Here is a 26,797-nt window from a genome sequence, read left to right on the forward strand (position 1 = left end):
CTAAAAGATTATGGATGAATTATCGGTCCAGTTGGAAGCCTAACTTTTGAGTAGGACTCTGTTGGGTGCCACCATTTTTGAGCTGGATTTATACCTGTTTCCGCCTGCCCACTGATTATAGACCCGGATGTGAAGATCTAAATTTGATTTCGGTTTCCTAACCCAAATAGTGTTAGAATCAGATTTTCACTGTCTTCAGATTTTACGACTTAAGACTAACCATTGAATTAGGAAACCTATCTTCTAGTTTGATTTGTATGTTTTACGACTTCACTTTGGGGCCGTGTAATGTTCAATGTTCATACATAAATAAAGAGGTGGGGCATTATGAGAAATGTACGCTTCACATTTTATTCTCTTCTTTGTAAAGAGAGAGAGGCAGGAGAGTTGCGGTGAAAAAAAAACAAACCAAAATGAAATGAAAAAAAAAAGAACAAAAAAAGGTTCCTAAAAAACACACAATAATTAACCTTATTCACAATATCTCATCACTAGCACCATACCCTACATCACCGTAAGACTACCCCGCGGAGCACCCCACTTCCCCCTCACCTCCTACGCTCGTCTCCTCTCCCTTCCCTCACAACAGCCCACAACGACCCACAAGCCAACAACCAACCGACAGACGCCACCAGCCTCCAATCAACACTCTCCGCGCCACACACAACACCCACTCAAGCGCGCAGAGAGCCAACCACCACACCACACCCCGCATACGCGCTCTTCGTCACCGCACCGCACCACGTGCAACAAACCACAACGCCCCACAGCACCCAATGCCCACTGGTGGAGACTGCCGTGCGGGCAAAATTTGCCCAAAGGGTCTCATACTAAAACTACTATTCACCATAAAAGACGTATTTAAAAGTAGGCGAGTGGTAAAAATAGTGGTGAGAGCGGCGAGCGGGTGACCAGAACAAGTTAACTAAACCAATGTCAGGGGGAAAAGCGGGGGGAAAAGGGGGCCTAAAAAATAAAGGAAAAAAAAGCTTTTTACTAAAGAAACGAAGATGTCAAAAAACAAAAATATTGTCTAGGGAAAAAAGTCACCGCAATGTCCCTGCACTTGGGGCCCAAGCCTCCATCACTCATAATGTAAGGCCGTTGATATTTTTTGTTTACCTGTAAAACCCTCAAAAACATATAAAGGTCCCCCCCCTACACGTCAATTTTTTAAGCCGCGAGTTTAACACTTCTGGGTTATCCTAGCAGAATTAAACGTACTCGTTTTATCTTTTATCTCAATCCCAAGTTCGTAAAGCCCAGCATTAATCACATTAGCTTACCAACTCATGGATACCTACACCATCTTGGAAAGTCCCCAGCCGGACCCTGAATGTTGATATTATAATAATAGGGCAAAAGGGGTTTTGCTTTGAATATTGTCTAAGAAAATATAAATATATATTCGTACATTATCTTCCATATAAGCATACAATAGTATTTGGAAATTTCTTTACTCTGCTCCCCCTCGGGCTACAAGGAGTAAGCATGTTGGAGAAAGTTTGTGGTGAAAAAATGTCGCCACTTTTTGGTTTCCTTATCCTATACTCCTATAGGAAGGAAAGTAATGTAATCGGGTCAAATTTTTGTTATACTTGTTCCACTGCTTGGCGGACAGTATTGACCAAGGGACGTATGTTATCTGATAGCATACCTACCTACATGGTTCCCCGCTATATTGGTTGTATGTTGTATAGTCTGAAACCTTGATGCTTCATGTACTTACCTTTTTGTATTTATTCCTTTATTCCCCACTATATCAGTCACTTGTATAGTCAGAATCTTTGATGTACCTTCTCGAATTCCTTTGATGTAGGTTACGGTTACATAGCCGCTATATTGGTTGTATGTTGTATGGTCTGAAACCTTGATGCTTCATGTACTTACCTTTTTGTATTTATTCCCCACTATATCAGTCACTTGTATAGTCAGAATCTTTGATGTACCTTCTCGAATTCCTTTGATGTAGGTTACGGTTACATAGAGGAATAAGTCATATTATGACTTATTCCTCAGTGACCCTTGCAATAACAATATCGCAGATATTGCTCAGTCACTTTTACTGCCCCTGTCGATATTCGGTTTATCTGAAGCAGGTATTTCAGACAAAACTATACTATTTACCAGTGCGATAGTGTCTATGAAGCTTTTCCCTGCGTAACACCGGCAGATACGAGCTTTCGGAAAAGCGTGAAGTGGACGAGGTTTCATAAGTTCCCTTACTCTACAGCTCTATTTTTATTTGGATCAGACGCTCCAACGCAACGCTCGTGGGAGCACTTGCTTAAACATCCTGGGAGCATTCAATGTGTGCTACAATTTCACCATCCGTTTGGGCATTTACATTGAAATAGGGGTCTTTTCTGACGAAATTCCCATGTGCGGACTGCGGAGTCCAGTATGTAGGAACATTGCACTCCATCCGTTGGGCAATACTACAAAACGCTGTCGGCCCACAGATTTAGGAGCAAGAAATATGCTGAACAAACAAAGGCTGGAGAGTGGGAGAAATAAAAAGTCGAGGGAAAATAGAACACGGAGCAGGGAGAGCACTTGCTTAAACATCCTGGGAGCATTCAATGTGTGCTACAATTTCACCATCCGTTTGGACATTTACATTGAAATGGGGGTCTTTTCTGACGAAATTCCCGTGTGCGGAGTCCAGTATGTAGGACCATTGCACTCCATCCGTTGGGCAATACTACAAAACGCTGTCGGCCCACGGATTTAGGAGCAAGAAATATGCTGAACAAACAAAGGCTGGAGAGTGGGAGAAATAAAAAGTCGAGGGAAAATAGAACACGGAGCAGGGATTCCGTGGTGAAGTTTTGCTTGCGTAATTGGATTTTCGTCTGCGTGCATCATATCTTGTTCCTCTGCATCACAATTCCTGATGGTAAGTAATTTTCCTTCCTTGTCTCCTTCTCAATCTTCTTCCTCTTTCTCCTTCTTCTCAATCTTCTTCCTCTTTCTTCTTCTTCTCTCCGTTGTTTGCATTGTGTTTTTCAAGCAGGGCCCGGTTATTCTCGGGGGCGTTATGGCGGTTGCGATGAAAGATAAGACAATGCCGAGAGAGGAAACCTCAGTTAGGAACTTTGTGGCCGCGTTGAAAACATTGCAGAAGATGCTCTGTGTAGATGTTTGTGTATGATTCCGTAGAGATAGCAAAGAGTTCATTTGGCAAATCTTAAGATGGGATGGAATAGATGCAATAGAGTTGAATAGAGGCTTAGTAGGTGTAGCGTATATCTGTATATCATAGTGAATTACACCTCTGCCGAAGTGAAAGAAAGAGAACCAAAGGGTTAGTGATGCTATTAGCATTGTTCACCATATTCCGATGTTGGGTATCTACAATTTTTCTACATACTTCTAATTTACCAATTCAAATCCAATTTTTGCACCCTTAAAAGAACCGAATTTGCCTCAGGATTACGCAGAAGTTTCTGGGGGTTGGGTCTAGTTATTTTCAGATACGTTAGGGCCAATTTTAGAGGCATCATGCGCAAGAAAGTCCAAGGGTACTCGTATTAAAGTGGAATCAGCCCGGCCTCTTGCCCTCACGAGAAAACGGTCCTCACATTTTCCGTTCATATTTTACTGGAGTACTCTTTCGTATTAAATTCCGCATGGTCCTATACATCTCGAAAATCATATATCATATATCATAGTGAATTACACCTTTGCCGAAGTGAAAGAAAGAGAACCAAAGGTTTAGTGATGCTATTAGCATTGTTCACCATATTCCGATGTTGGGTATCTACAATTTAATTTATCTACATACTTCTAATTTACCACTTCAAATCCAATTTTTGCACCCTTATAAGAACCGAATTTGCCTCAGGATTACGCAGAAGTTTCTAGGGGTGGTTCTAGTTATTTTCAGATACTTTAGGGCCAATTTTAGAGGCATCATGCACAAGAAAGTCCAAGGGTGCTCGTATTAAAGTGGAATCAGCCCGGCCTCTTGCCCTCACGAGAAAACGATCCTCACATTTTCCGTTCATATTTTACTGGAGTACTCTTTCGTATTAAATTCCGCATGGTCCTATACATCTCGAAAATCATATATCATCAACATGCATAACAGAATAGGGAAATAGGCTTATTATTTACTTATATCATGAAAATATATTATCTTCTATTATAAGCGTACAGGCAGTTTATTATTTATGAACCTCTACCTTGCCTCTATTTAAGATGTTATTAAAATGAAAGGAAAACAGGTTACTGGGTGCCTCAAGAGAAGATTTCTTTACAGACCTACTGGTATACCGACTGCTTTTATACCCCGAATGTTGGTCGTTGGAAGACCCAGTTTTTATATGACAGGGTGGATTGAATGCGGGGAGGTCGTGGTTATGTACCGGGTTGGGTCAGGTTCGGACTAGTTGAGACAGGATATTGTATCTACAGTTTGACATGGGAGTGGTAACTTAAAAGCAAGGTCAGTTTACCAACCTTGCCTAACCCAACCCGGTACATAACCACGACCGGATTGTTGTGATTCTCGGAGTGTATGACGGGGTGGATTGAATGCGGGGATGTCGTGGTTATGTACCGGGTTGGGTCAGGTTCGGACTAGTTGAAACAGGATATTGTATCTACAGTTTGGCATGGGATTGGTAACTTAAAAGCAAGGTCAGTTTACCAACCTTGCCTAACCCAACCCGGTACATAACCACGACCGGATTGTTGTGATTCTCGGAGTGGCTATCGAGCCTAAGCGGGGTTTAGCTATAATAATCAATAATCGTTAAAAGCACTTTTTCTTTTTGGAAAAAAAAAACATTCCTACCGGCAAATAGTCGGTCTCTTGATCCAAGATTGAATTCAATCCTTTGAGTGTGATCTGGCCTGCGCCTGTAACACTAAGAAGCCACAAAAAATCGGACTCTGTACGAAACTTTAAAAAGCTTTGTTATAAAATGTAAAAAAATGAAAAAAGTCTGTGAACTTTGTGGGTAGGCGGAATAGGGTAGCTGTACCTACTATAGACAGCGGATAGGGTAGGAGTACTCTAGGTAGTGCTTACACGAAGATTATTGCGGTGTGAATAATATCCAGCCGGAAATGAACTGTCATTTTGTACGAACTCAACAGAAAGCACAGTAGAGAGGGTTAGGAGGAAACCCAGGGAAGTGTGGAGGAGAGAGAATAGAGGGAGAAAATAGCAGGAGACTGGGAGAAGGAGAAGCAGAAGGATGAGGAGGAGGAGGAGGAGGCGAAAGAGGAGAGGATGTAATATGTCAAAAACATAAATGTGTCACAACTTTACTTTTCATGAAAATACAAAATACACTACTGTATTTAAAATGTTGTATATTTTTTTATTTATGAGTCCCTCTTCTCTCCTTTTTCTTTTCGCTCTTTCTCTTTTTCGCTTTCTCTCTCTCCCTATTTCCTCTTTTTAGCCCGTCCTTCCTTTATTAATACGATAGTAATAAAAAGGTATAGTGGACGGGCTATTGTATTCGCTTCGGTGTCTGTCTGTCTGACCCCATAGAAGGACTTATCCAAACCTAGTCGACCTATATATCACATTAAAGGTATTTTTACCAGGAACACGAAAGTGTTGGTGCAAATTTTGTCCAAAGAACCAAAAAGCCAAAAAACCAGAAAAAATGGTTTTTGGGGGATTTTTTCACATTTTCTCACACAAATGAGCTCTGATCTTGAAATTTGTCGCGACGACCTATAAACTCAAAGCGAGAAAGCTTTTCATTTTCTCACACAAATGAGCTCTGATCTTGAAATTTGTCGCGACGACCTATGAACTCAAAGCGAGAAAACTTTTTGATTCTAGCGTCACCTATGTTAAGCTACGCCGAGCAAGGCCAATAAATGGATGGGTGACTTAAACGTTATATTGGGAATAAAGAGAGAACGGGCTGTAGTCTTGATTTTAAATCATTACATGAAAGTAAAATCGAAAAATCAAATCAAGAATAATAATAAATTGAATATTAAATAAATTAGATAGATATATACAATAGGTAAATATATAGGTACTGATTTTCTCTAATCACGATCGAATAAACTACGGGCTAAAAAATTCTCGGAGGGACAGGCCCAGCTTGTTTTCCTCTTCCTCCCCTTTTCCCCTCTCTGCCTCTGTCTTTCCTGCCATAGTTTCCCTGTTACCTCGTAACGTTTTGAGGGAAAAAATATTCTAATCAGAGTCTACGTACTACATTATTAAAATTCACTGTTATGAGTATTTCCTTGTGAGTATTATTATGCGTTTGCATTTTTCATAACGGTGTTGTCTTGAAAAAAAAAGAGTGGCTATTGTGCCTAAGCGGGGTTTAGCTATAATAATCAATAATCGTTAAATGCACTTTTTCTTTTTGGAAAAAACATTCCTACCGGCAATCTGGCCTGCGCCTGTAACACTAACGAGCCACAAAAAATCGGACTCTGTACGAAACTTTAAAAAGCTTTGTTTATAAAAAGTAAAAAAATGAAAAAAGTCTGTGAACTTTGTGGGTAGGCGGAATAGGGTAGCTGTACCTACTATAGGCAGTGGATAGGGTAGGAGTACTCTAGGTAGTGCTTACACGAAGATTATTGCGGTGTGAATAATATCCAGCCGGAAATGAACTGTCATTTTGTACGAACTCAACAGAAAGCACAGTAGAGAGGGTTAGGAGGAAACCCAGGGAAGTGTGGAGGAGAGAGAATATAGGGAGAAAATAGCAGGAGACTGGGAGAAGGAGAAGCAGAAGGATGAAGAGGAGGAGGAGGAGGCGAAAGAGGAGAGGATGTAATATGTCAAAAACATAAATGTGTCACAACTTTACTTTTCATGAAAATACAAAATACACTACTGTATTTAAAATGTTGTGTATTTTTTTATTTATGAGTCCCTCTTCTCTCCTTTTTCTTTTCGCTCTTTCTCTTTTTCGCTTTCTCTCTATCCCTATTTCCTCTTTTTAGCCCGTCCTTCCTTTATTATTACGATAGTAATAAAAAGGTATAAAGGACGGGCTATTGTATTCGCTTCGGTGTCTGTCTGTCCCCATAGAAGGACTTATCCAAACCTAGTCGACCTCGTATATCAAATTAAAGGTCTTTTTACCAGGAACACGAAAATGGTGTAAATTTTGTCCAAAGAACCATAAAGCCAAGAAACCAAAAGAACTAGTTTTTGGGGGATTTTTTTCACATTTTCTCACACAAATGAGCTCTGATCTTGAAATTTGTCGCGACGACCTATGAACTCAAAGCGAGAAAGTTTTAGATAACACTTCAGTCGATCATTTAAGACCGGTTTTAGCGTCACCTATGTTAAGCTACGCCGAGAAAGGCCAATAAATGGATGGGTGACTTAAACATTATAATGGGAAGAAAGGGAGAACGGGCTCTAGTCTTGATTTTAAATCAAAATCATTACATAATATTGGAAATAAAGGGAGAACGGGCTGTAGTCTTGATTTTAAATCATTACATGAAAGTAAAATCGAAAAATCAAATCAAGAATAATAATAAACTGTACACATGGAAAGAGATGGCAATTGCGCGGTAATGTTTTTATCCAACTGTATAACATTCCAAAAAAGTTCCATGTTTTTATTTTCAAGTCCTATTCAAATTGGAATAAAATCAAACTAGCGCATGCGCAATGAAACAAAATATACAAAGAAACAACAACTGAGCATGCGTACAATGAACATTTTTTTTGTCCAATGTTGCCAAAGGGAAATATTTATCCCTCAAGACGCCTGAGCTCAGGGATTTTTTTCAGGGGTTGAGGGACCAATTAAAGAATTTACCGAGTTTGGGCTTTCAGCTACAGCTAGTTTTACTATCGGTTTTTTGTTTTTACTGTGGGACATGAGCCCACTGATTTTTTTTCTCATTTTACGTAGGTAATCAGTCACTTTTGGATTGAAAAATACCTAAATATACTTACTATGTATTGCAATCTAGGTACCTAATTTTTTTTTTTTTTTTTTCTTGTTTTTTCCTTCAACTCTGTGACTTCTATGGAGATTTTTTTAATGTTGTCAGGATCAATAACCGACCGGTTATAATAGATATAGGTATGTGAGATTAAACCAATTATTAGCAAAATGAGAAAAAAAAAATCAAACAAAACCAGGAAAATTGTACCTAATATAACCCCTTTACGCCGGTATGCAAACTGTTAAATTACCTCTTCAGAGATGCAGCTGATTTCTTCGTCAACGCAATGCAAACGATTAAATTTGAAGATCCGAGAGGGGAAAGGTTTATGGGAAAAAGTTTATGGGAAAAAGGGATTTTAACACAAGATGACCGGCTTTGGCAACACTGTTTATACTACAAGAAACGTTAGAAATGTCGAAATCTCGAAATGTGCAATGTGCTCAAGTCTCAAATCTCAACATTTTCAACGGTTCTCGTTCGATGAGCTTCCCTAGTTAAATTTGCAATAAAATTGTCCTGAATTTTGCCACAAAAGTTTAATGTTATTAAAAAAAGTTAATGTGAATTAAAGATTGCAAATGCAAATCTGTAATCTCTGTATTTCTGTTATACATTAATCAGTACAAAACAACCTCGTGTGGACTCTGGACTCCTGGAGTGCAAGTGCATTCTTTTGCTGGCTATTGAACGGTAAGTCACACTACCTACTTTCTTTCTTTGCTTTTTCACTACTAGATACCTACCTAATTTAACTTTTGACACATAAACCCTTTTTAAATCAGCACAATCAAACTGAAGTTCTTCTGTGACAAAGTGGCTCATGATACAAGTAGGCACAATGACTGGTTCAATAAAGCTAGGAAAAATGCATGAGCAAAAATTGCTCATGTCAGTTGACATTTTTTTTTTTTTTTTTACTTTTTTTTTACATATTCTTTGTAATACATTACTTATAAATGATTACAATTACCAATATTTTTGTGCAGGAACCTGCATGATGTTTGTCCTCTTAGAATTTGAAGAGGATTCTGGTAAGCTCATAGAAGCAGTACCTGAGTCTTGGATTGTATCAGGCAGTGAGTGTTACTGGCCAAATGGGAACTCCCTTTTTGTTCAGAGAATGATAAAGAAGAATACGACTCCCAAAGAGCCTTTTTTCCGGAGAATTCAGTACAGCAATGAACTTGGACGATTCAAAACATATTTAGAAGCTAGAGACATGGCAAAATATTTCTCTGAACCTGAGAATCAATTCAGATGAAGGTAGATTTAAATTACATTTATACATTGTATAGAGTTAGATTTTTTTTCAGTGTTTAAACACAACACCGTGCACGTCACATAATGGCTCTGCATTCTGTGTAGGTATTTATTTCTTATGGAGATTTTGTCGATCAAAAACTCGGTTTAGGTTTTTGAAAAATCCTTATTATTGCACTTCTTGGATATAAAAGGAATACTCCCATCAAATTTCCGCTTTCTAGGGATTGATAATGAGTGAGTGACTGAATGGATCTTGATTTTATAATATGTACATAAGATTCTAATAACCTGTTTACATTTGTTTCTTCTATGTCCTTTCAGATACTCAAGTTCTTGCAGAAGGTCAACTCTTCAACCAAAATCAAAATGATCACTTGGATAACACAGAGCTTCACCCTGATGTCCCTGATCAAGATCATGGAAATCCAAGCAACATAGATGATGAGTCTCAGAATTTGCTTGACAATATAATCCAAAATCCAACAAGCTACACAAATGATGAGTCTCAGAATTTGCTTGACAATATAATCCAAAGGCCAAGCAACACAGTTGCCAATGCATTAGAGTGTGACACACAATTAAATACCAATCAAGCTGATCAAAGTGGTGAGTTTTTTTTTTTTTTTTTTTTTTTTTTTTTTTTTTTTTTTTTTTTTTTCCATTGGGAGGGACAGTGGGGGGCTGTGGATTCCCCGAGCGAACTTTATCCTCAAGGATGTTGAAAGTTTGTTCAATGTTCCAACTTGGAAACTTAGGACGTATGATAAGTTAGGGTGTGAAAATGAGATTTTTATTTCTCAGAAAATCTACATTCTTTTCGTACTTGGACGACAAAATGAACAAAATTGCAGTGTCCTTTTACATCTGATTTTGGATTAAGTGTAGACTAGTTAGGTCAGTGAGCTGTAGATTTTGAAATTGGGTAGAACGGGCACTTACAAGCCTGCTATGGTCCTCTGGGGATTTGGGGTTCAAAAAAAAAAAAAAAAAAAAAAAAAAAAAAAAAAAAATATATTGGGGGGGGTTTTACTTACTCTACCTTATCATGTACTTTGTTCAAAAGAAAAACCTTCCCCCATTTGACAGCCTTTTATACAGACCTCTACAGGGTGTAAGGAAATTATAAGCTCTATCCAATGTTGATGGAGTTGATGGTAAGGGTCATAGAGCTAACACACTGACACTCGTGTTACTGTGATGACACAGTTTCGCTGGTGTTAGAGATGACCCTGTAACATTGATGTGAAAAATGACACAGTACCTCTGATGTGAGAAACGACACTGTAACTCTGCCGCGATGGTGTAAGATGTTAGAGATGACCCAGTAACATATATATACAAGATAACATGACACACTTCTGCTGGTGTGGATTATGCCACAGTTCTGCTGATGTGAAAGATGACACAGTAACAAGACCTGATGTCCCCACTCAATCCTTGAATTTTCAAATTCATCAAGAATTGCGTTTGGACAATCATTACTTGAGACAAATAACACTCCACGCTGTGGTTCGGGATCATGTGAGGTTTTGGAAAGTTTGATGATGAATCTCTTTTCTTGCATTCTCTGCATGTCTATAAGTAAAATTGATCAATAGAAAAAGATACAAAAATTGGAGAAAATAATGCATTTATAAAACACTGACGGGACACTTCGTGAACGACCGTGTATCCTAATGTTAAATTCGAGATAAAAAGAGATCTAAATAGGTATTCACCCAAACTTCTAACAAACTTTAACCAAAACGCCCAAAACATAGGAAATTCATAGTTAGAACAGCAAAATAAATGTGTAAAATCTCAAAAGTCACACAGGGAAGGCCAATGTGTCAAAAAGATTTGGGTTTCTAAAGCGTGTGTGTGTTTTTGTAGGGATCTCTTTTCTTGCATTCTCTGCATGTCTATAAGTAAAATTGATCAATAGAAAAAGATACAAAAATTGGAGAAAATAATGCAGTAAAGTTCTTTAAAATAAAGACACCTTAAAAAAAAGAGCCCAAAAACCAGGTATGCAAAAACACTACTAACAAAGGCAGTCTACTTCACTGTAAACAAGACGAAAACATACTCGAAAATATATACATACCAGACAAACACAACCAACTGTTCCCTTTTTTGTAGTTTTTTTTTTTATGATCAGAAGAAAGGGGAAGAAAATTGCAGGGGAACTTTGGGGCGATTGAATTTGACGCGCAGAAATGTATTGAATTCAAACATACTCGAAAATATATACATACCAGACCAACACAACCAACACATACTCATGCTATTCATTTTAGCATGTAGATTCAGCAGATATGACAAAGAAGTGCGTGTAAAATAATGTCAGGAATTTCGCTATCTCCAACTCAACTTTTAATCATGATGTCGTAAAAGTTGCACAACACAACCAACACATACCTACTTATGCTATTCATTTTAGCATGTAGATTCAGTAGATATGACAAAGAAGTGCGTGTAAAATAATGTCAGGAATTTCGCTATCTCCAACTCAACTTTTAATCATGATGTCGTAAAAGTTGCAAAACACAACCAACACATACTCATGCTATTCATTTTAGCATGTAGATTCAGTAGATATGGCAAAGAAGTGCGTGTAAAATAATGTCAGGAATCTCGCTATCTCCAACTCAACTTTTAATCATGATGTCGTAAAAGTTGCATGCATTATAAAAGCGAAAGAAATATTATCAAAACATGCCAAGGAGGACATCAAAGAAGCAACCGCAGGAGAGAGAGAGAAAGAGAAAGGAGAAGGAGAGAAATAATAGAGAAAAAATAGGAAGAGAAGGGAGTGGAAAGAAAGAGGTAAAAAACTTTTTTCGAAAGGGAAAAAAGCTCTAGGAACACAGGGAGTTTTGAACGTCTGAAAATGACTAGAAAATAATAATAAAAAATCCCCTGCCTGTATAACAGCTCCGGAAGAAAAGAGGTTATAAAAGCAAGGTGAAAAGGGAAGAGAAGGGAGTGGAAAGAAAGAGGTAAAAAACTTTTTTCGAAAGGGGAAAAAAGCTCTAGGAACACAGGGAGTTTTAAACTTCTGAAAATGACTAGAAAATAATAATAAAAAATCCCCTGCCTGTATAACAGCTCCGGAAGAAAAGAGGTTATAAAAGCAAGGTGAAAACGGTGGTGATGGGGTGCTTTGACTTTTAATTACGGAGTTGTATGAGCTTTCTGTTGTGTACTTCTTTCTTCTTCTTCTCTCCGTTGTTTGCATTGTGTTTTTCAAGCAGGGCCCGGTTATTCTCGGGGGCGTTATGGCGGTTGCGATGAAAGATAAGACAATGCCGAGAGAGGAAACCTCAGTTAGGAACTTTGTGGCCGCGTTGAAAACATTGCAGAAGATGCTCTGTGTAGATGTTTGTGTATGATTCCGTAGAGATAGCAAAGAGTTCATTTGGCAAATCTTAAGATGGGATGGAATAGATGCAATAGAGTTGAATAGAGGCTTAGTAGGTGTAGCGTATATCTGTATAATATCATAGTGTGTACTTCTGTACAAAGTGCTTGCCTTGAGTTGAGTTACCTGTGTAAGTGTGTACAATTGTACATACAGTCCTACTATGGTCATTATGTCCGTACGGAGTACGGAGGGAGTACGAGCATTCTGTTCTGTACAAAGTGCTTGCCCTGTGTACGGACTTTACAGTTTTGTCTGTTCTACCATGGTCATTTTGTCCGTACGGAGGGAGTACGATAATTTTGAGCGTACGGAAAAAGTGCAGTATATGCTTAATATGCTCTCTATTATTTATTTATGGGGAAGAGGGAGAAAAAGGGAGAGAGAGAGAGAGAGAGGGATAGAGAGAGAAAGAGAGAGAGAGAGAGAGAGAGAGGGAGAGGGAGAAAAGGAGAGAGAGATCCTTGTTATTAGGAGGATAAGTTTTTCCCTCCATGTTATTTAAAATTACAATTTTTTTATACTTAATATTTATTTTAATTTAATTCCTTCTTATTTTTTAGAAAAAGTACAAGAGAAAGGTTTTGTATTTTCCTTCTGGAAATGTGAAATGAAATTAGAAAAGAGTTGTTACCCTCCTCCTCCTCCTCCTCCCCACTACCTTTCTCTCCCCCTTGCGTGTTCCATTCTCCTCTTTTTTTCTCTCTCCTTTAAAAAATAAAAGATTGTAAAGTTGAATTATTAATTGTTTTGTAACTTTATTCTACACAGCATCTCGAGCTCTTATGCTGTTCCCTTCCTCTCCTTCCCTCTTCTCCTTGCTTTCCCCCTCCTCCTTTTCCTCGTCTTTCGCCTCCTCCTTCTGCCACTTTCTTCGTTCGCCTTCTTCTTCGTTTTGTTTTTTTTCCCTCACTTTTCTTTTTAATTTATTCTGTTCACAAATTTGTAAAACGTTATGTATCTTAATTCGTTACGTTCCTTCTTTTGTTACCTCTCTCTTTCTCTCGCCTTCTTTTTAGTACGTCCTTCCTTTATTATTACGATAATAATAAAAAGGTATAAGGGACGGAATATTGTATTCGCTTCGGTGTCGTTTGTCTGTCTGTCCCCATAGAAGGACTTATCCAAACCTGGTGGACCTATATATCAAATTAAAGGTCTTTTTACCATCAGGAACACGAAAGTGGTGGTGCAAATTTTGTCCAGAAAACCATAAAGCCGAAAAACTAAAAAAAAAAAAAAAAAAAAAAAAAAACTTTCTCTCGATTTCTTTTTAGTACGTCCTTCCTTTATTATTACGATAGTAATAAAAAGGTATAAGGGACGGACTATTGTATTCGCTTCGGTGTCGTCTGTCTGTCTGTCCCCATAGAAGGACTTATCCAAACCTGGTCAACCTATATATCGAATTAAAGGTCTTTTTACCAGGAACACGAAAGTGGTGCAAATTTTGTCCAGAAAACCATAAAGCCGAAAAACTAAAAAAAAAAAAAAACTGGTTTTTGGGGGATTTTTTCTTCTTTTATACCTCATGAGCTTGATGCTTTCCAACACAATCTCTCCATTTTGTAGCTCCGTTTATCGGTTTCCTCGTTTCCTGCTTCAGGTTTCCTGGCAGTAAAATCTAAATTGATCTCCAGATTATAGTTTCCTTGGCAATAAAGTTCGTCCCAAAGTGATCTCGACTCTCGAGTCCAGGCAAAATGAAGGGTTGTTTTTAAGCACAGTCAGATAGTTTAGGTTATTCTTTGTAACCAAATATTTATATTTAGATCAAATCTAAAACTGGGATCAAATGTATTTTCCTAATGTTACATACCTACATAATTATGTAATGCCCAATCAATGGATATTACGTCCCAGGTTATTCTTTGTAACCAAATATTTATATCTACATCAAATCTAAAACTGGGATCAAATGTATTTTCCTAATGTTACATACCTACATAATTATGTAATGCCCAATCAATGGATATTACGTCCTTCTTTTACCTTCAAATTTCATTTTAATCGCCCTATTTTCATATTGATCCCAAGACCTCCGCAATACAAAGCGGTCAACTCCGCGGTAAACTTTGGAGATCTGTTAAACTAACTGTTAAAGGGCTTTGGAGAAAAATAAACCTAAACTCTTTTGTATTCATGACTTCACTTGAGCTTTTTTTTCCTCTTGTGTTGTTTTTAATGAATTTTAATTTGTCTAAAACATTTTTTTACCCTCTGCTCTTGATTTGCTTAATTAAATTTGGACGTTGTTAAGTCGGTCATTTCGTGAGTGAACGACTGAGGAGCTTCCTCCTCTTGTGTTGTTTTTAATGAATTTTAATTTGTCTAAAACATTTTTTTTACCCTCTGCTCTTGATTTGCTTAATTAAATTTGGACGTTGTTAAGTCGGTCATTTCGTGAGTGAACGACTGAGGAGCTTCCTGTTAAAACTTGGAAACCCTTCTCTGATCATTTATCAGGTCAATTCTGTGCTTCTGTCTCATATCCTGGTGCATTTCTTCTTCTTCTTCTTCTTCTTCTTCTTCTTCTTCTTCTTCTTCTTCTTCTTCTTCTTCTTCTTCTTCTTCTTCTTCCATTAATTTACTCACTGTACGTTATTACGATTTAGTTGTTCTTTTTGTGTTGTGTTTTTTTTTTATGGTAGGATTCTCCTCACTAATGAGCTCTTCCATCCAACAGGCGCGGCGTTCTTGGCGTTCGTTAAACGTCCGCTTTGCTTGATTATCAGGTCACTTCTGTGCTTCTGTCTCATATGAAAAGGATAGCTCTATCCAGCAGTTGAAACCCATAGTCGCGAATGTCACCGAGGCAAATCAGCATGTCGAGAAAAAAAATGGAATAATATAAATGCAAATCTAGGTACATATCATAAACAGTATGTACCTACCTATATTTTTTCCAGGCAGAAGGGAAAAGCGTAGCCATATGAAAATAAAATGAGTAATCTCCGTCCAGCATTTATCCTATCAGTATTTTTCCAGCCTGCACTCATGTATTAGCTGTCCACCGTCCATATTTTCATACTTAATACTTATCCAGAAACGTCATTATACGAGACATATCAAATGTGATGGGACTCTGAACTCCTTGCTATCTATTGGGCAGGACGGTATGCCATATTTTGTTATCACACCTATTTATTTTATCATTAATATTATTATTATTCTGAGCCATTTCCTCTATATCTAGCCCTTCTCCATCCTCCTCCTCTCTTTCTCTCCCTTGCTTTGTCTATTACTCTTCTCCTCTCTTTTCTTCTCTCCTCTCCTTTCCCTCTCTCCCCCTCTCTCTCTCCCCCTCTCTCTCCCCCTCTCTCTCTCCCCTATTCTATGTACCTACCTATTTTTTCCAGGCAGAAGGGAAAAGCGTAGCCATATGAAAATAAAATGAGTAATCTCCGTCCAGCATTTATCCTATCAGTATTTTTCCAGCTTGCACTCATGTATTAGCTGTCCATCGTCCATACTTATCCAGGGACGTCGTTATACGAGACATATTAAATGTGATGGGACTCTGAACTCCTTGCTAATCTATTGGGCAGGAAGGTATGCCATATTTTGTTATCACACCTATTTTATTATTATTATTATTATTATTATTATTATTATCATCTCTTTATTCTTTTGTTTATTCTGAGCTATTTCCTCTATATCTAGCCCTTCCATCCTCCTCCTCCTCTCTTTCTCTCCCTTGCTTTGTCTATTACTCTTCTCCTCTCTTTTCTTCTCTCCTCTCCCTTCACTCTCTCTCCCTCGCTCTCTCTCCCTCCCTCTCTCCCTCCCTCTCTCTCTCCCTTTTTGGAGTAATATATTTTGTAAAACTCAATTAAATTTGTTTCTCTCTTTTTTTTGGAATTGTAATAAAATGACTATAAAAATAAACAGATAGAGAGAGAGAGAGAGAGAGAGAGAGAGAGAGGGGTTTGTGAGTTAGAGAAGTAGGAGGGAGACAGAATAAAATGGAAGTCTATAAAACAGTTTCACTACTCTCTCTGTCTCTCTCTCTCTCTCACTCTCTCTCCCTCCCTCTCTCCCTCCCTCCTCTATCTATCCCTATCTTTTTATCTCTATTGCCTTTCTCGCTCTCATTTTCGTAACAATGTTCATGTAAAAATCTTCACATCTATAAACAAGAGATGAGAGAGAAAGAGAGACTCTGCAATACCTACCTATAAAGCATAAAAAAGTAAGTCAGTTAAAGTTAGGTTTTCAGGGTGAATTAGAAACAAAATACCCAATATAATATTATATAAGTTTCCAAATATCTTTAGTCCATAGTATCCTGAAATTCCTACAAGAACATATAGAATGGCGCACTGCCATGAGCTCAGAATGCTCCAGGTACTGTAACACCTACCTACCTATTATAATATCTACAAAGCGTTTCCAGAGAATTTATTGCATTTGACCCGAACTTAATCTCAGGAATGGTACCACTATCACTAAGATGATTGATATTCCAATGAATTCCTGGGTAAAACCAGGGAGACGCATTCGTGGAATTCCTTGAAATCTACAGTGTGTACACAAAATGATCTTGTACATTGTATTCTACTATATTTTACTTATCTCTTTGAATCATCCAGTATACCAAGTTCAGTTTATTATTAACATTGAACTATAACTTTGATGTTCCTTCTTCTCCTATCTTTCCTTATCTCTTCTCCCCTCCAATCTTTATCTTCCCCTCCTTTGTTATCACTCCCTCCTCTTCTTGTTTTCTCATGATCTACAATTACCAATATTTTTGTGCAGGAACCTGCATGATGTTTGTCCTCTTAGAATTTGAAGAGGATTCTGGTAAGCTCATAGAAGCAGTACCTGAGTCTTGGATTGTATCAGGCAGTGAGTGTTACTGGCCAAATGGGAACTCCCTTTTTGTTCAGAGAATGATAAAGAAGAATACGACTCCCAAAGAGCCTTTTTTCCGGAGAATTCAGTACAGCAATGAACTTGGACGATTCAAAACATACTTAGAAGCTAGAGACATGGCAAAATATTTCTCTGAACCTGAGAATCAGAATTCAGATGAAGGTAGATTTAAATTACATTTACTTATACATTGTATTTTTTCTTTTTTTTTTTCAGTGTTTAAACACATCACTGTGCATGTCACATAATGGCGTAAGCAACTTTTATCAAATTTTACAGGGATGAAAAAAGGGAATGAATTTATAATTATCCATCTATGCAATGACTCCCTTTGCACTTGTATTTTGATTGCAAATATTTCAACGGGTATCTTATTTGTGTATCTTCTCGCCAATCTGATGAGGGACATACTTCAGGATGGGCATGCTACAACACAGACCAAAGTAGCAGTTGTTTCATTGCTATGAAATAAAACGGCGGTGAAACACTTTTTTTTTTTTCTTTCTTTCTTTCTTTTTTTTTTAAATAATAGGTAGATGAAACTGGATGCATTGTGCCAGGGTTTCTGTTAGTTAATCTCCAGGTATGGCTGTACCTATAGATAATATTAATAATAATACTGTTGTGCTATTGCTATGCACTCCTTATATTGGCTTCACAGTTATAAAACTAAAACCATGAACAAAACTCATAATACCTATTAGTCAAGATTGAGAAAAGAAAAGTTTTCTCTGCATTCTGTGTAGGTATTTATTTCTTGTGGAGATTTTGGCAATCAAAAACTCGGTTTAGGTCTTTGAAAAATCCTTATTATTGCACTTCTTGAATATAAAAGGAATACTCCTATCAAATTTCCGCTTTCTAGGGATTGATAATGAGTGAGTGACTGAATGGATCTTGATTTTATAATATGTACATAAGATTCTAATAACCTGTTTACATTTGTTTCTTCTATGTCCTTTCAGATACTCAAGTTCTTGCAGAAGGTCAACTCTTCAACCAAAATCAAAATGATCACTTGGATAACACGGAGCTTCATTTAGAAGCTAGAGACATGGCAAAATATTTCTCTGAACCTGAGAATCAATTCAGATGAAGGTAGATTTAAATTACATTTATACATTGTATAGAGTTAGATTTTTTTTCAGTGTTTAAACACAACACCGTGCACGTCACATAATGGCTCTGCATTCTGTGTAGGTATTTATTTCTTATGGAGATTTTGTCGATCAAAAACTCGGTTTAGGTTTTTGAAAAATCCTTATTATTGCACTTCTTGGATATAAAAGGAATACTCCCATCAAATTTCCGCTTTCTAGGGATTGATAATGAGTGAGTGACTGAATGGATCTTGATTTTATAATATGTACATAAGATTCTAATAACCAAATTATGTTAGTACAAAATGTTAAATCAATGCCATTTTTTTATTCCTTTCAGTGGACAAACTCATCTCAATTGAGTTAAAACAAAATGAAATTCTTGAGAAACTAGACATGCTACAAAAAACAGTAAATCATCTCATGACAAGACGTGAAGCAGCATCAAGTTCTACAGAACTTCAAGACTTATTAAAAAAGTTGCCATTGAAAACCCCATTGGATGTTGAAATCTTTCAAGATAATCTAACCGACTCTGGCCAGAGAGTTTTGGTAAGGATTAATTATCATAAATTTTATCCAAAAGTATCACCATAAATAACTGAGGGGCTGCAAAGGGACTAACTGCAGATATGTATTTAGACTATTTAGTATTATATTATATCTCTTAAAATACCAAAAATGAGCCTTTCTTTAATGTACACAGTTTTACTATTGTATTAAAGATAGCAAAACATATTGGTCTTGTACTTCAGTTGAATAGGCTACAAAGGGACTAACTGCAGATATGTAGGTATCTAGTATTATATCTCTTAAAATACCAAAAATGAGCCTTTCTTTAATGCACACAGTTTTACTATTGCATTAAAGATAGCAAAACATATTGGTCTTGTACTTCAGTTGAATGATTTTGTATGGTACCTACCTACACATAGGGATTTGCAAACAACCTGGTTTATGTTCTAGATATAGACTTTACATAATGGTCAAGAATAAGGCTATAAGGCTGTGAAGTTGCCATTGAAAACCCCATTGGATGTTGAAATCTTTCAAGATAATCTAACCGACTCTGGCCAGAGAGCTTTGGTAAGAATTAATTATCATAAATTTTATCCAAAAGTATCACCATAAATAACTGAGGGGCTGCAAAGGGACTAACTGCAGATATGTATCTAGTATTATATCTCTTAAAATACCAAAAATGAGCCTTTCTTTAATGCACACGGTTTTACTATTGTATTAAAGATAGGTAGCAAAACATATTGGTCTTGTACTTCAGTTGAATGATTTTGTATGGTACCTACACAAGTACACATAGGGATTTGCAAACAACCTGGTTTATGTTCTAGATATAGACTTTACATAATGGTCAAGAATAAGGCTGTTTTTTAAGACTGAATAGTGACTATGACATTCATTATACTAGGCTATGGCGTCTTGTTTTTATTAATGCATTCAATGCTTTTCTGTTTCAAGGTGCAACACTTCAAACTGGTGTCTGGTTCTCACCTTTTAAATTTTGTAAGGAATATTATTCGCTCTATATTCAAAGATGAATGTTTGACAGCCTATTGCTGGACTGGAAGTGAGAAAAAGAAGAGCTTCCAAAAGTTGCTTCTATGCTCCATCATAATTGGTGAGTGATTTTTATACAAGGTGAAAAAAGAAAAATTAAGGGGAAAAAATATGTATCCGTTTCTTGAATACGGATGGAATTATGATTTGTAATAAATTTTAAAAATCGATTTTTTCTAATATCTCATATTTCCTTCCTCTGTTATTTTAGACGCCATTGAAGGCAGTACATTTGTGATCGGCAATAGGATTGAATATGTACGAGTGATCCGAGACTACTTATCTCAGGCCCAAAACCGCATCAACAATAGAGAAAAATCAGCCATGTTCAAAAAACATAATATGAAGAAGCCATCTGGAAGCAACATTCATATACAAATTGATGGAAGTTCCACAGCATCTATAGTTAATAATAATACATTGTAAAAACACCCAATAGTAAATATGCAAAATAATACTAACATTTCTTATAAAAGTAGAACCACCAAGTGGAGAATGAGAAGAAAAAATAAATCTCTGTTACATCCGTATGTCCAAACAAATTTAGTAATTCCTGATCCCGTAGAAAATTTAGTAATTCCTGATCTAGTAGACAATTTAGTTAGTCCTGATCCAGTAGCTATTAATTCAGATAGTCCTCATTTGAGTTCTGAAATAGTATCTTTGACTCCCGTGAACAGTGAGAGAAAATTTGATCTTGACAAGTTTAAATCAGGATTGTCTTGTTGGTATAGAGAAAATGGAATACAATTGAACCAACTAGGTTCTTTATTGACATTTTTAAGTCAGTATATTAAAGATTTACCTACAGATGCTCGATCAATTGTTCATACTAAACGGATTACATCCGACATTGTTGTTGTCCCCCCTGGAAAGTACTATCATTTTGGTATAGAAAATAACCTAAAGGTCCAGGATTTTGCTTTCCAAAATATTAATAATGGAATTTTTGAATTAGCCATTGGAATAGATGGTCTTCCAATTTCAAAATCCAGTAATAGTCAGTTCTGGCCTATTTTAGGGTCTTGTACTTATAATGTAAATTGTGTCTTTTTAATTGGTTTGTATTGGGGAAATGAAAAACCAACAGATAGCAATTGTTTCTTGAAACCTTTTATCGAGGAAATTCAACGATTAAGTAGTGAGGGGTTTCAATACAAAGACAAGAATTTTAAAGTGAAAATTTCCTTTTTTTCTTGTGATGCTGTAGCTAAATCATTTTTATTGAAAATTAAGGGCCATGGTGCTTACAGCTCATGCACAAAATGTGAATGCAAAGGAAAGTATGAACAAGGTAGGGTTTCTTTTCCAGCTAAAATCGGTGCTTTGAGGACCCATGCAGGTTTCCAAGCAAAACTCGATACAAATTTTCATCTAGCAAACGAAACCTCAATTATTTTAGAAATTCCAAACTTTAACATAATAAACGGATTCCCTTTAGATTACTTACATTTAATTTGTATCGGAGTAGTCAAAAAACTTTTAATGCTTATGCTTTTAAAAGCTCCCTATAACTTGAGAATTAATAAAAATTCTCAATGTATCATAAATGACCGCATTACGTCATTTTCGAAAACGACACCTTGTGAGTTTGCTCGTAAGTGTAGAGTATTGACAGAAGTAAAAAGATGGAAAGCAACAGAGTTTAGGACATTTTTAATCTACCTTGGTATGTGTGCATTTCATGGCGTATTGAAAGAAAAACAATACGAAAATTTTATGTTTCTCAGTGTTGCTTGTCACATCTTTTTGAGAAAAGATATTGTCCAAGTAAATGGTTATATGGCTCATAAAATGATGGAACGGTTTGTTAAAACATTTTCTAATATTTATGGGTCCTTCTTAGTGTCACACAATGTACATGGTTTGTTACATGTCTACCAGGATTTTCAAAATTTGGGTCCTCTTGACTCATACAGTACCTTTCCATTTGAAAATTTTCTTCAAGCACTGAAAAGAGCATTAAGGAAAAAAGAAAAACCCTTGGAACAAATTATCAAGAGACAGTCTGAAGGTCTTTCCTTTCTTCAACCAAAAGGTTCAATAAAAATGAGTGAAAAATTTCAACTACCTCATAACGATGGGCCAGTACTGGAAAATTTCGATGTTTTACAACAATTCCGGGTTTATACTACCGTAAGCTATAAGTTAAAAACATTTTCTTATTCTGAAAAAGATTCTTATGTCCTATGTGACTTGGGAGAAGTAATGGAAATCCACAATATTATTAAACCAATGGGTGGCGAGCCTGTTCTTGTTGGTTTCATGGTGGTGAATAAGAAAGACTTTTTCAAATATCCCATATCATCATCCATTTTAAACATATATGAAATAGAAACCGTTTCAACTCAATTGGTTTCTGTAAACTTGGCTTCTGTGTCTAAAAAAATGTTTCTATTGAAACTAAATGATAAACGCATTGTAATTCCAATTCTGCATACAAATTAAGTAACTATAAGATAAGCAAAACACAAACTATGGGTTCTTAGAGTTTTGTTGTTAATAGAGCCCGGATTTTATGCAACAACAATAGTAAAATGCCGTTTTTCTGCATATATTGGCCTTTTCAATTACACATGCAACTAAATTGGAAACATTTATGAATACAACACATATTATTTCCAATGTATTTTACCTATATTTAACCTAAAAAGTTCGTTGAAAGATTTTTTTAAACCTTCAAGATAATTTTTTTGAGTTTTCTTTTATATATATAAAAAAATAGGCGTCATCTCTGTTGTCCATTGAATGACAACTAAATTATACTAAAAAAAAAGTTCGGTAAAAGAGAAAAAACAATTACTTTGCTTTTATGTTTTATCCTCAAACAACATATTATGTTTTGTCCTCAAAAACTCCAAAATATGTAATATTTGGCCAATTTCGTCGAAATATGCAATATGCAAAAATCCAGGCTCTAGTTCGTCTAGTTGTTAATCAAACACCACCAAAGTTTAAAGGGCCAACCCAAACGTTCAATTTTTGTTTCACCCACTCAATTTTTGTTTAATTTGCTCAAAGGTGGATAACTTCACAGTATCCCATTACCTACTATAGTAGGGTAGGTATGGCTTAGAACTTTATTCTTTTTTTACGAAACACCTACCTATAAATAAGTTGTTGCGAAAATATCGCACCATTGATGTCTGCTGTGTGAGAATTCAGATTGTGCAGTGCTTTGTGGATTAGCCCTCTGGTGTAGCCACCCAAAAAAGCCGCGGGCTTAAGTATTAAAAGATAAGTAGACAGGTAGCTACTGTCGAAAATTTTGTCAAGTTTCCATTTCCGAGATAATTTCATGATTTAAGGTACATATACCACGTGTGTAGCGGCACGTATCTACTCAGTACCGTACGATAAGTAGACAGGTAGCTACTGTCGAAAAATTTGTCAAGTTTCCATTTCCGAGATAATTTCATGATTTAAGGTACATATACCACGTGTGTAGCGGCACGTATCTACTCAGTACCGTACCCATATCGTGGGCTAAATATCGATTTTCGTTAAATGTGAACGCGTCTTATATGAGGCTTCCCCTCTCTTCTTCATCTAAATTTCATCGAAAAACGTTTTGGACTTTCCCTTAATTGAATCCATTGATTTTTCATATAAACCAATGTTATTAGGAGGTATTAGTCCCATAAATGTACTTGAACAGTAAAAACCCTCATTCATTGCTTGCAATCGAAGATTTTTCCTGTTCCCGTGATAAAATATTTCTAATCAATAATTTGAAATTTCGCGCGAAATTTAAATTCACGGGTGATAAGTCCCAATGCATTGTGGGTTATCATCTCGTCAGTCGCCATCTTCGATTAGGCGTCCGCCTGTGTATTTTTTAATGTTTTTTCTAAAAAAAATTGAAGTTTTCCAAATATTTTCCGTTCGTGCAAAAGAAAAGTTGAGTGGAAAACATTAATCAGTTTAAATGGATGTGGAAAATCTATTGTTCGCCTCGGTAACTCGTGTATGACTTGTGTTTTTCTATAAATGCAAAGTGTCGGGATCGAGCACCCAAATCAGACTTGTCAGTGCGGGGTAGAAATTTTGTGATAGGGAAATTGAATTTAGAAGCACGTTTAATAAAAAACTAATATGTTAGGCTTCACAGTAATCACTTAATTAGATTTCACTAAGTCGATATTTACTCGCGTTTCAGATCTTTTTCCCCCGTACAAGTAGATATCTAATTCTGTTTCGGTCAGTCAGAGTGTAAACTTTTTTATACTCCACCACACCCTTAGTTGCGATTTTGTGTACAAGTAGATATCTAATTCTGTTTCGGTCAGTCAGAGTGTAAACTTTTTTATACTCCACCACACCCTTAGTTGCGATTTTGTGTTTTTCTTTTTTTTTTGTACCAATAACAAATTTGAACCCAACGATCACTCATGTGTTTCAACTCATAGCAATTATTCTTTCTGTCGATTGTTTTGGTACCAATAACAAATTTGAACCCAACGATCACTCATGTGTTTCAACTCATAGCAATTATTCTTTCTGTCGATTGTTTTGATGATCAAGTCTAGGTTAAAATTTCTAGTAGGTAGTGTTAAAATAGCTAGCTAGAATAAGGTGATGATGGTCTATTCTAAGACAAACTTGTTCCCAGGGTAGTCTGAGATTAATGAATTTGTTATTTGATTCTAGGTTTGGCACAAAGGTGGGTTTAGTGGGTGCGGCAGTATATTACACAAATGAGTATGGTGTGTGGCAAGATGCTGATTCTTCTGCTAAAGTCGTTCAAGAACTTAGAAAATTGTACCATCAGCAAGTCAGTCCATATGTCAAAGATGTTAAAACCAATGTACCCCTGGAAGTAAGTATAACACCCTTTGACATAGCAATTGCTTTGGTTTTTGTAATTTTTGATAATACATACTGATAATTATCTACCAAATGGATACTAAAATTTAAAAGGGTTACTGTTGAGGGGGAGGGCTGCTGTTTTTTTTTTTTTTTTTTTTTTTTTTTTTTTTGTAGAACAAAATACTGCAGAAAATTAGAGTCAAGGTGAGTTTCAAGTTTTTCAGGTGTCACCTCCAAACTGTTTTGGACATTTTCACCAGAGACTCAAGTTATCCAGATCATTATAATTGGATCTCTTTCAAAAGTAACATATATAATTAGATTTTAGTCATTTTGGAGTACCTAGATATTATTATTATTTATTTTTTATCTTTTTTTTTCTAAGAAATACTTCCAAATGAATATAGAGGGAACCAGAAAGCAAGGTAGACCACGACTGAGATGGAATGATCAAATCAACAAAGATATCACCAAAAGAAATCAAAATCCCAGTCTCATTGAAAAACAACAAAAATTTAATGATAGAACTTGGTGGAGAGGTTTTGTGATTAGTCGACCTGTTCTACCAAACAGAATGACTTAGGTATGTATGTATGTGTATCCTTTTTTATCCTTTCTTTTTCCAGGTTCCAGAAATCCCTAGTATTAGTGATATTGGTCATTCACTAGGTTCATCCTGGAATAGTGGAGTATTGAGCACATTCAAGAAAAAGGGAATGAATTTATAATTATCCATCTATGCAATGACTCCCTTTGCACTTGTATTTTGATTGCAAATATTTCAACGGGTATCTTTTCCTCCAGCCTATACTTCTTCAAAATTTTCGCACAAAGGTGATTCCAGTTAAAAAATAAAAATCCATCGAAAGAAAAGAGGGTTATAAGAACAGAATGTGATTGACACTTCGATCATCTTAGGAATGAAACTCAGGTAATTTACTTGAAAGTCCAACTATTTGGCCATCCAAAGGGGCAATTGCTCGAGCATCATGAGTACCAAGTATGAGCAATGAGCATAGGTATTTCCCTCTGGAAGTATGTCAGACGAAGTTTTTTTTTTTTTTTTTTTTTTTTTTTTTTTTTTTTTTTTTTTTAAAGAGGGGGACAGGATATTTTGCGAGCCCGACAGCCCACTACCGGGATTATCGAGTACCCGTTCGATCTGGATGGGATTGTGTTCAGGTAGTGGGATTTATAGTTCTGTATTTAGTGGGATTTATAGTACCGTGTCGCGTATCTAGTGGGATCTATACGTATGTAGAATAGAATACCTTGTTTTTCATGCCCAAATAGGATTGAAAAGTACCCCAGCAGTTTAAAGGTATTTATGTCCTTTGTCCATCCATCTTGAATAGGATTGAAAAGCTCCTTTACCCCCGCAGTTTGAACACTCGTGTATTTGATGGAGACTCTTGTATTTAATTAATCATTATAGATATAGATATAGATATAGATATAGACCTTGCTTAACATGTACAAAAATGTAAAAATCTAGTGGAATCCATGTAGTTTTTACCCAAATATCTTTCGCGTCTACTTATGTATGTTTATCATAATTTGTCAAAATATAAAAGACCTTGTTTAGACTGCGGGGGTGAAGGGACTTTTCAGTCCTGTCCCAGCAGGATAAACAAGGTATAATGAACTCAGTTCACCGTAACTCCTGTCCTGCCTTGGAAGCCAGCAATGACTTTGTAGGTAATTATTGGGAAGCTAGAGGTGAAATGACCTGTGCCCTAAATCACCAAAGTATGGAAAAGTATTTACAATTCCATATTTCGATATGATTGGTCCAAATTCAAAATTCTGCTTTTCCATTGGCTATTACACTTGTAAGATACTTTTCCATACTTTG

The 26,797-nt window shown here is 36.4% G+C and overlaps 4 protein-coding genes across 4 annotated transcripts in view; all 4 read left to right on the top strand.

Annotated features, from left to right (window-relative positions):
* Window positions 1-9,493: 9,493 nt before the first annotated feature.
* LOC103516583 lies at window positions 9,494-20,703 on the top strand. Its single transcript, XM_026828935.1, has 4 exons — window positions 9,494-9,783; window positions 18,899-19,110; window positions 20,035-20,194; window positions 20,345-20,703. Exons 2-4 carry the CDS (start codon window positions 18,955-18,957, stop codon window positions 20,557-20,559), a joined length of 531 nt encoding a protein of 176 aa, XP_026684736.1. The 5' UTR covers window positions 9,494-9,783; window positions 18,899-18,954; the 3' UTR covers window positions 20,560-20,703.
* Window positions 20,543-22,608, top strand: LOC113470467. Its single transcript, XM_026828933.1, has one exon. The coding sequence runs from the start codon at window positions 20,578-20,580 to the stop codon at window positions 22,579-22,581; it is 2,004 nt and encodes a 667-aa protein (XP_026684734.1). The 5' UTR covers window positions 20,543-20,577; the 3' UTR covers window positions 22,582-22,608.
* A 2,117-nt stretch (window positions 22,609-24,725) lies between these two features.
* On the top strand, window positions 24,726-25,648 carry LOC108253331 (MICOS complex subunit MIC13 homolog QIL1; the record flags this gene model as incomplete). Its single annotated transcript, XM_026828934.1, is given in 2 exon segments — window positions 24,726-24,952; window positions 25,569-25,648. Coding segments are annotated over 2 exon segments (272 nt in total), but the record flags the coding sequence as incomplete, so codon positions are not given.
* Window positions 25,649-25,931: 283 nt separating this feature from the next.
* LOC103516584 (G protein alpha q subunit-like) overlaps window positions 25,932-26,797 on the top strand; it is a 27,927-nt gene continuing 27,061 nt past the window's right edge. Inside the window, exon 1 of the mRNA XM_008481557.1 lies at window positions 25,932-25,935. Within this exon, the coding sequence (XP_008479779.1) occupies window positions 25,932-25,935 (4 nt within the window). The remainder of the gene's footprint in view (window positions 25,936-26,797) is intronic.

Source organism: Diaphorina citri, unplaced genomic scaffold (assembly GCF_000475195.1).
Source record: "Diaphorina citri unplaced genomic scaffold, Diaci psyllid genome assembly version 1.1 scaffold1608, whole genome shotgun sequence".
NCBI classification, from domain to species: domain Eukaryota; kingdom Metazoa; phylum Arthropoda; class Insecta; order Hemiptera; family Psyllidae; genus Diaphorina; species Diaphorina citri.

Excerpts from the sequence above, each read along its gene's own strand:
- LOC103516583 (XM_026828935.1), top strand. The coding sequence starts at position 18,955 with ATGCTACAAAAAACAGTAAATCATCTCATGACAAGACGTGAAGCAGCA. Across the intron at positions 19,111-20,034 it reads ACTCTGGCCAGAGAGTTTTG|GTGCAACACTTCAAACTGGT; the intron begins GTAAGGATTAAT and ends TTCTGTTTCAAG. Across the intron at positions 20,195-20,344 it reads TCTATGCTCCATCATAATTG|ACGCCATTGAAGGCAGTACA; the intron begins GTGAGTGATTTT and ends CTGTTATTTTAG.
- LOC113470467 (XM_026828933.1), top strand. The coding sequence starts at position 20,578 with ATGCAAAATAATACTAACATTTCTTATAAAAGTAGAACCACCAAGTGG.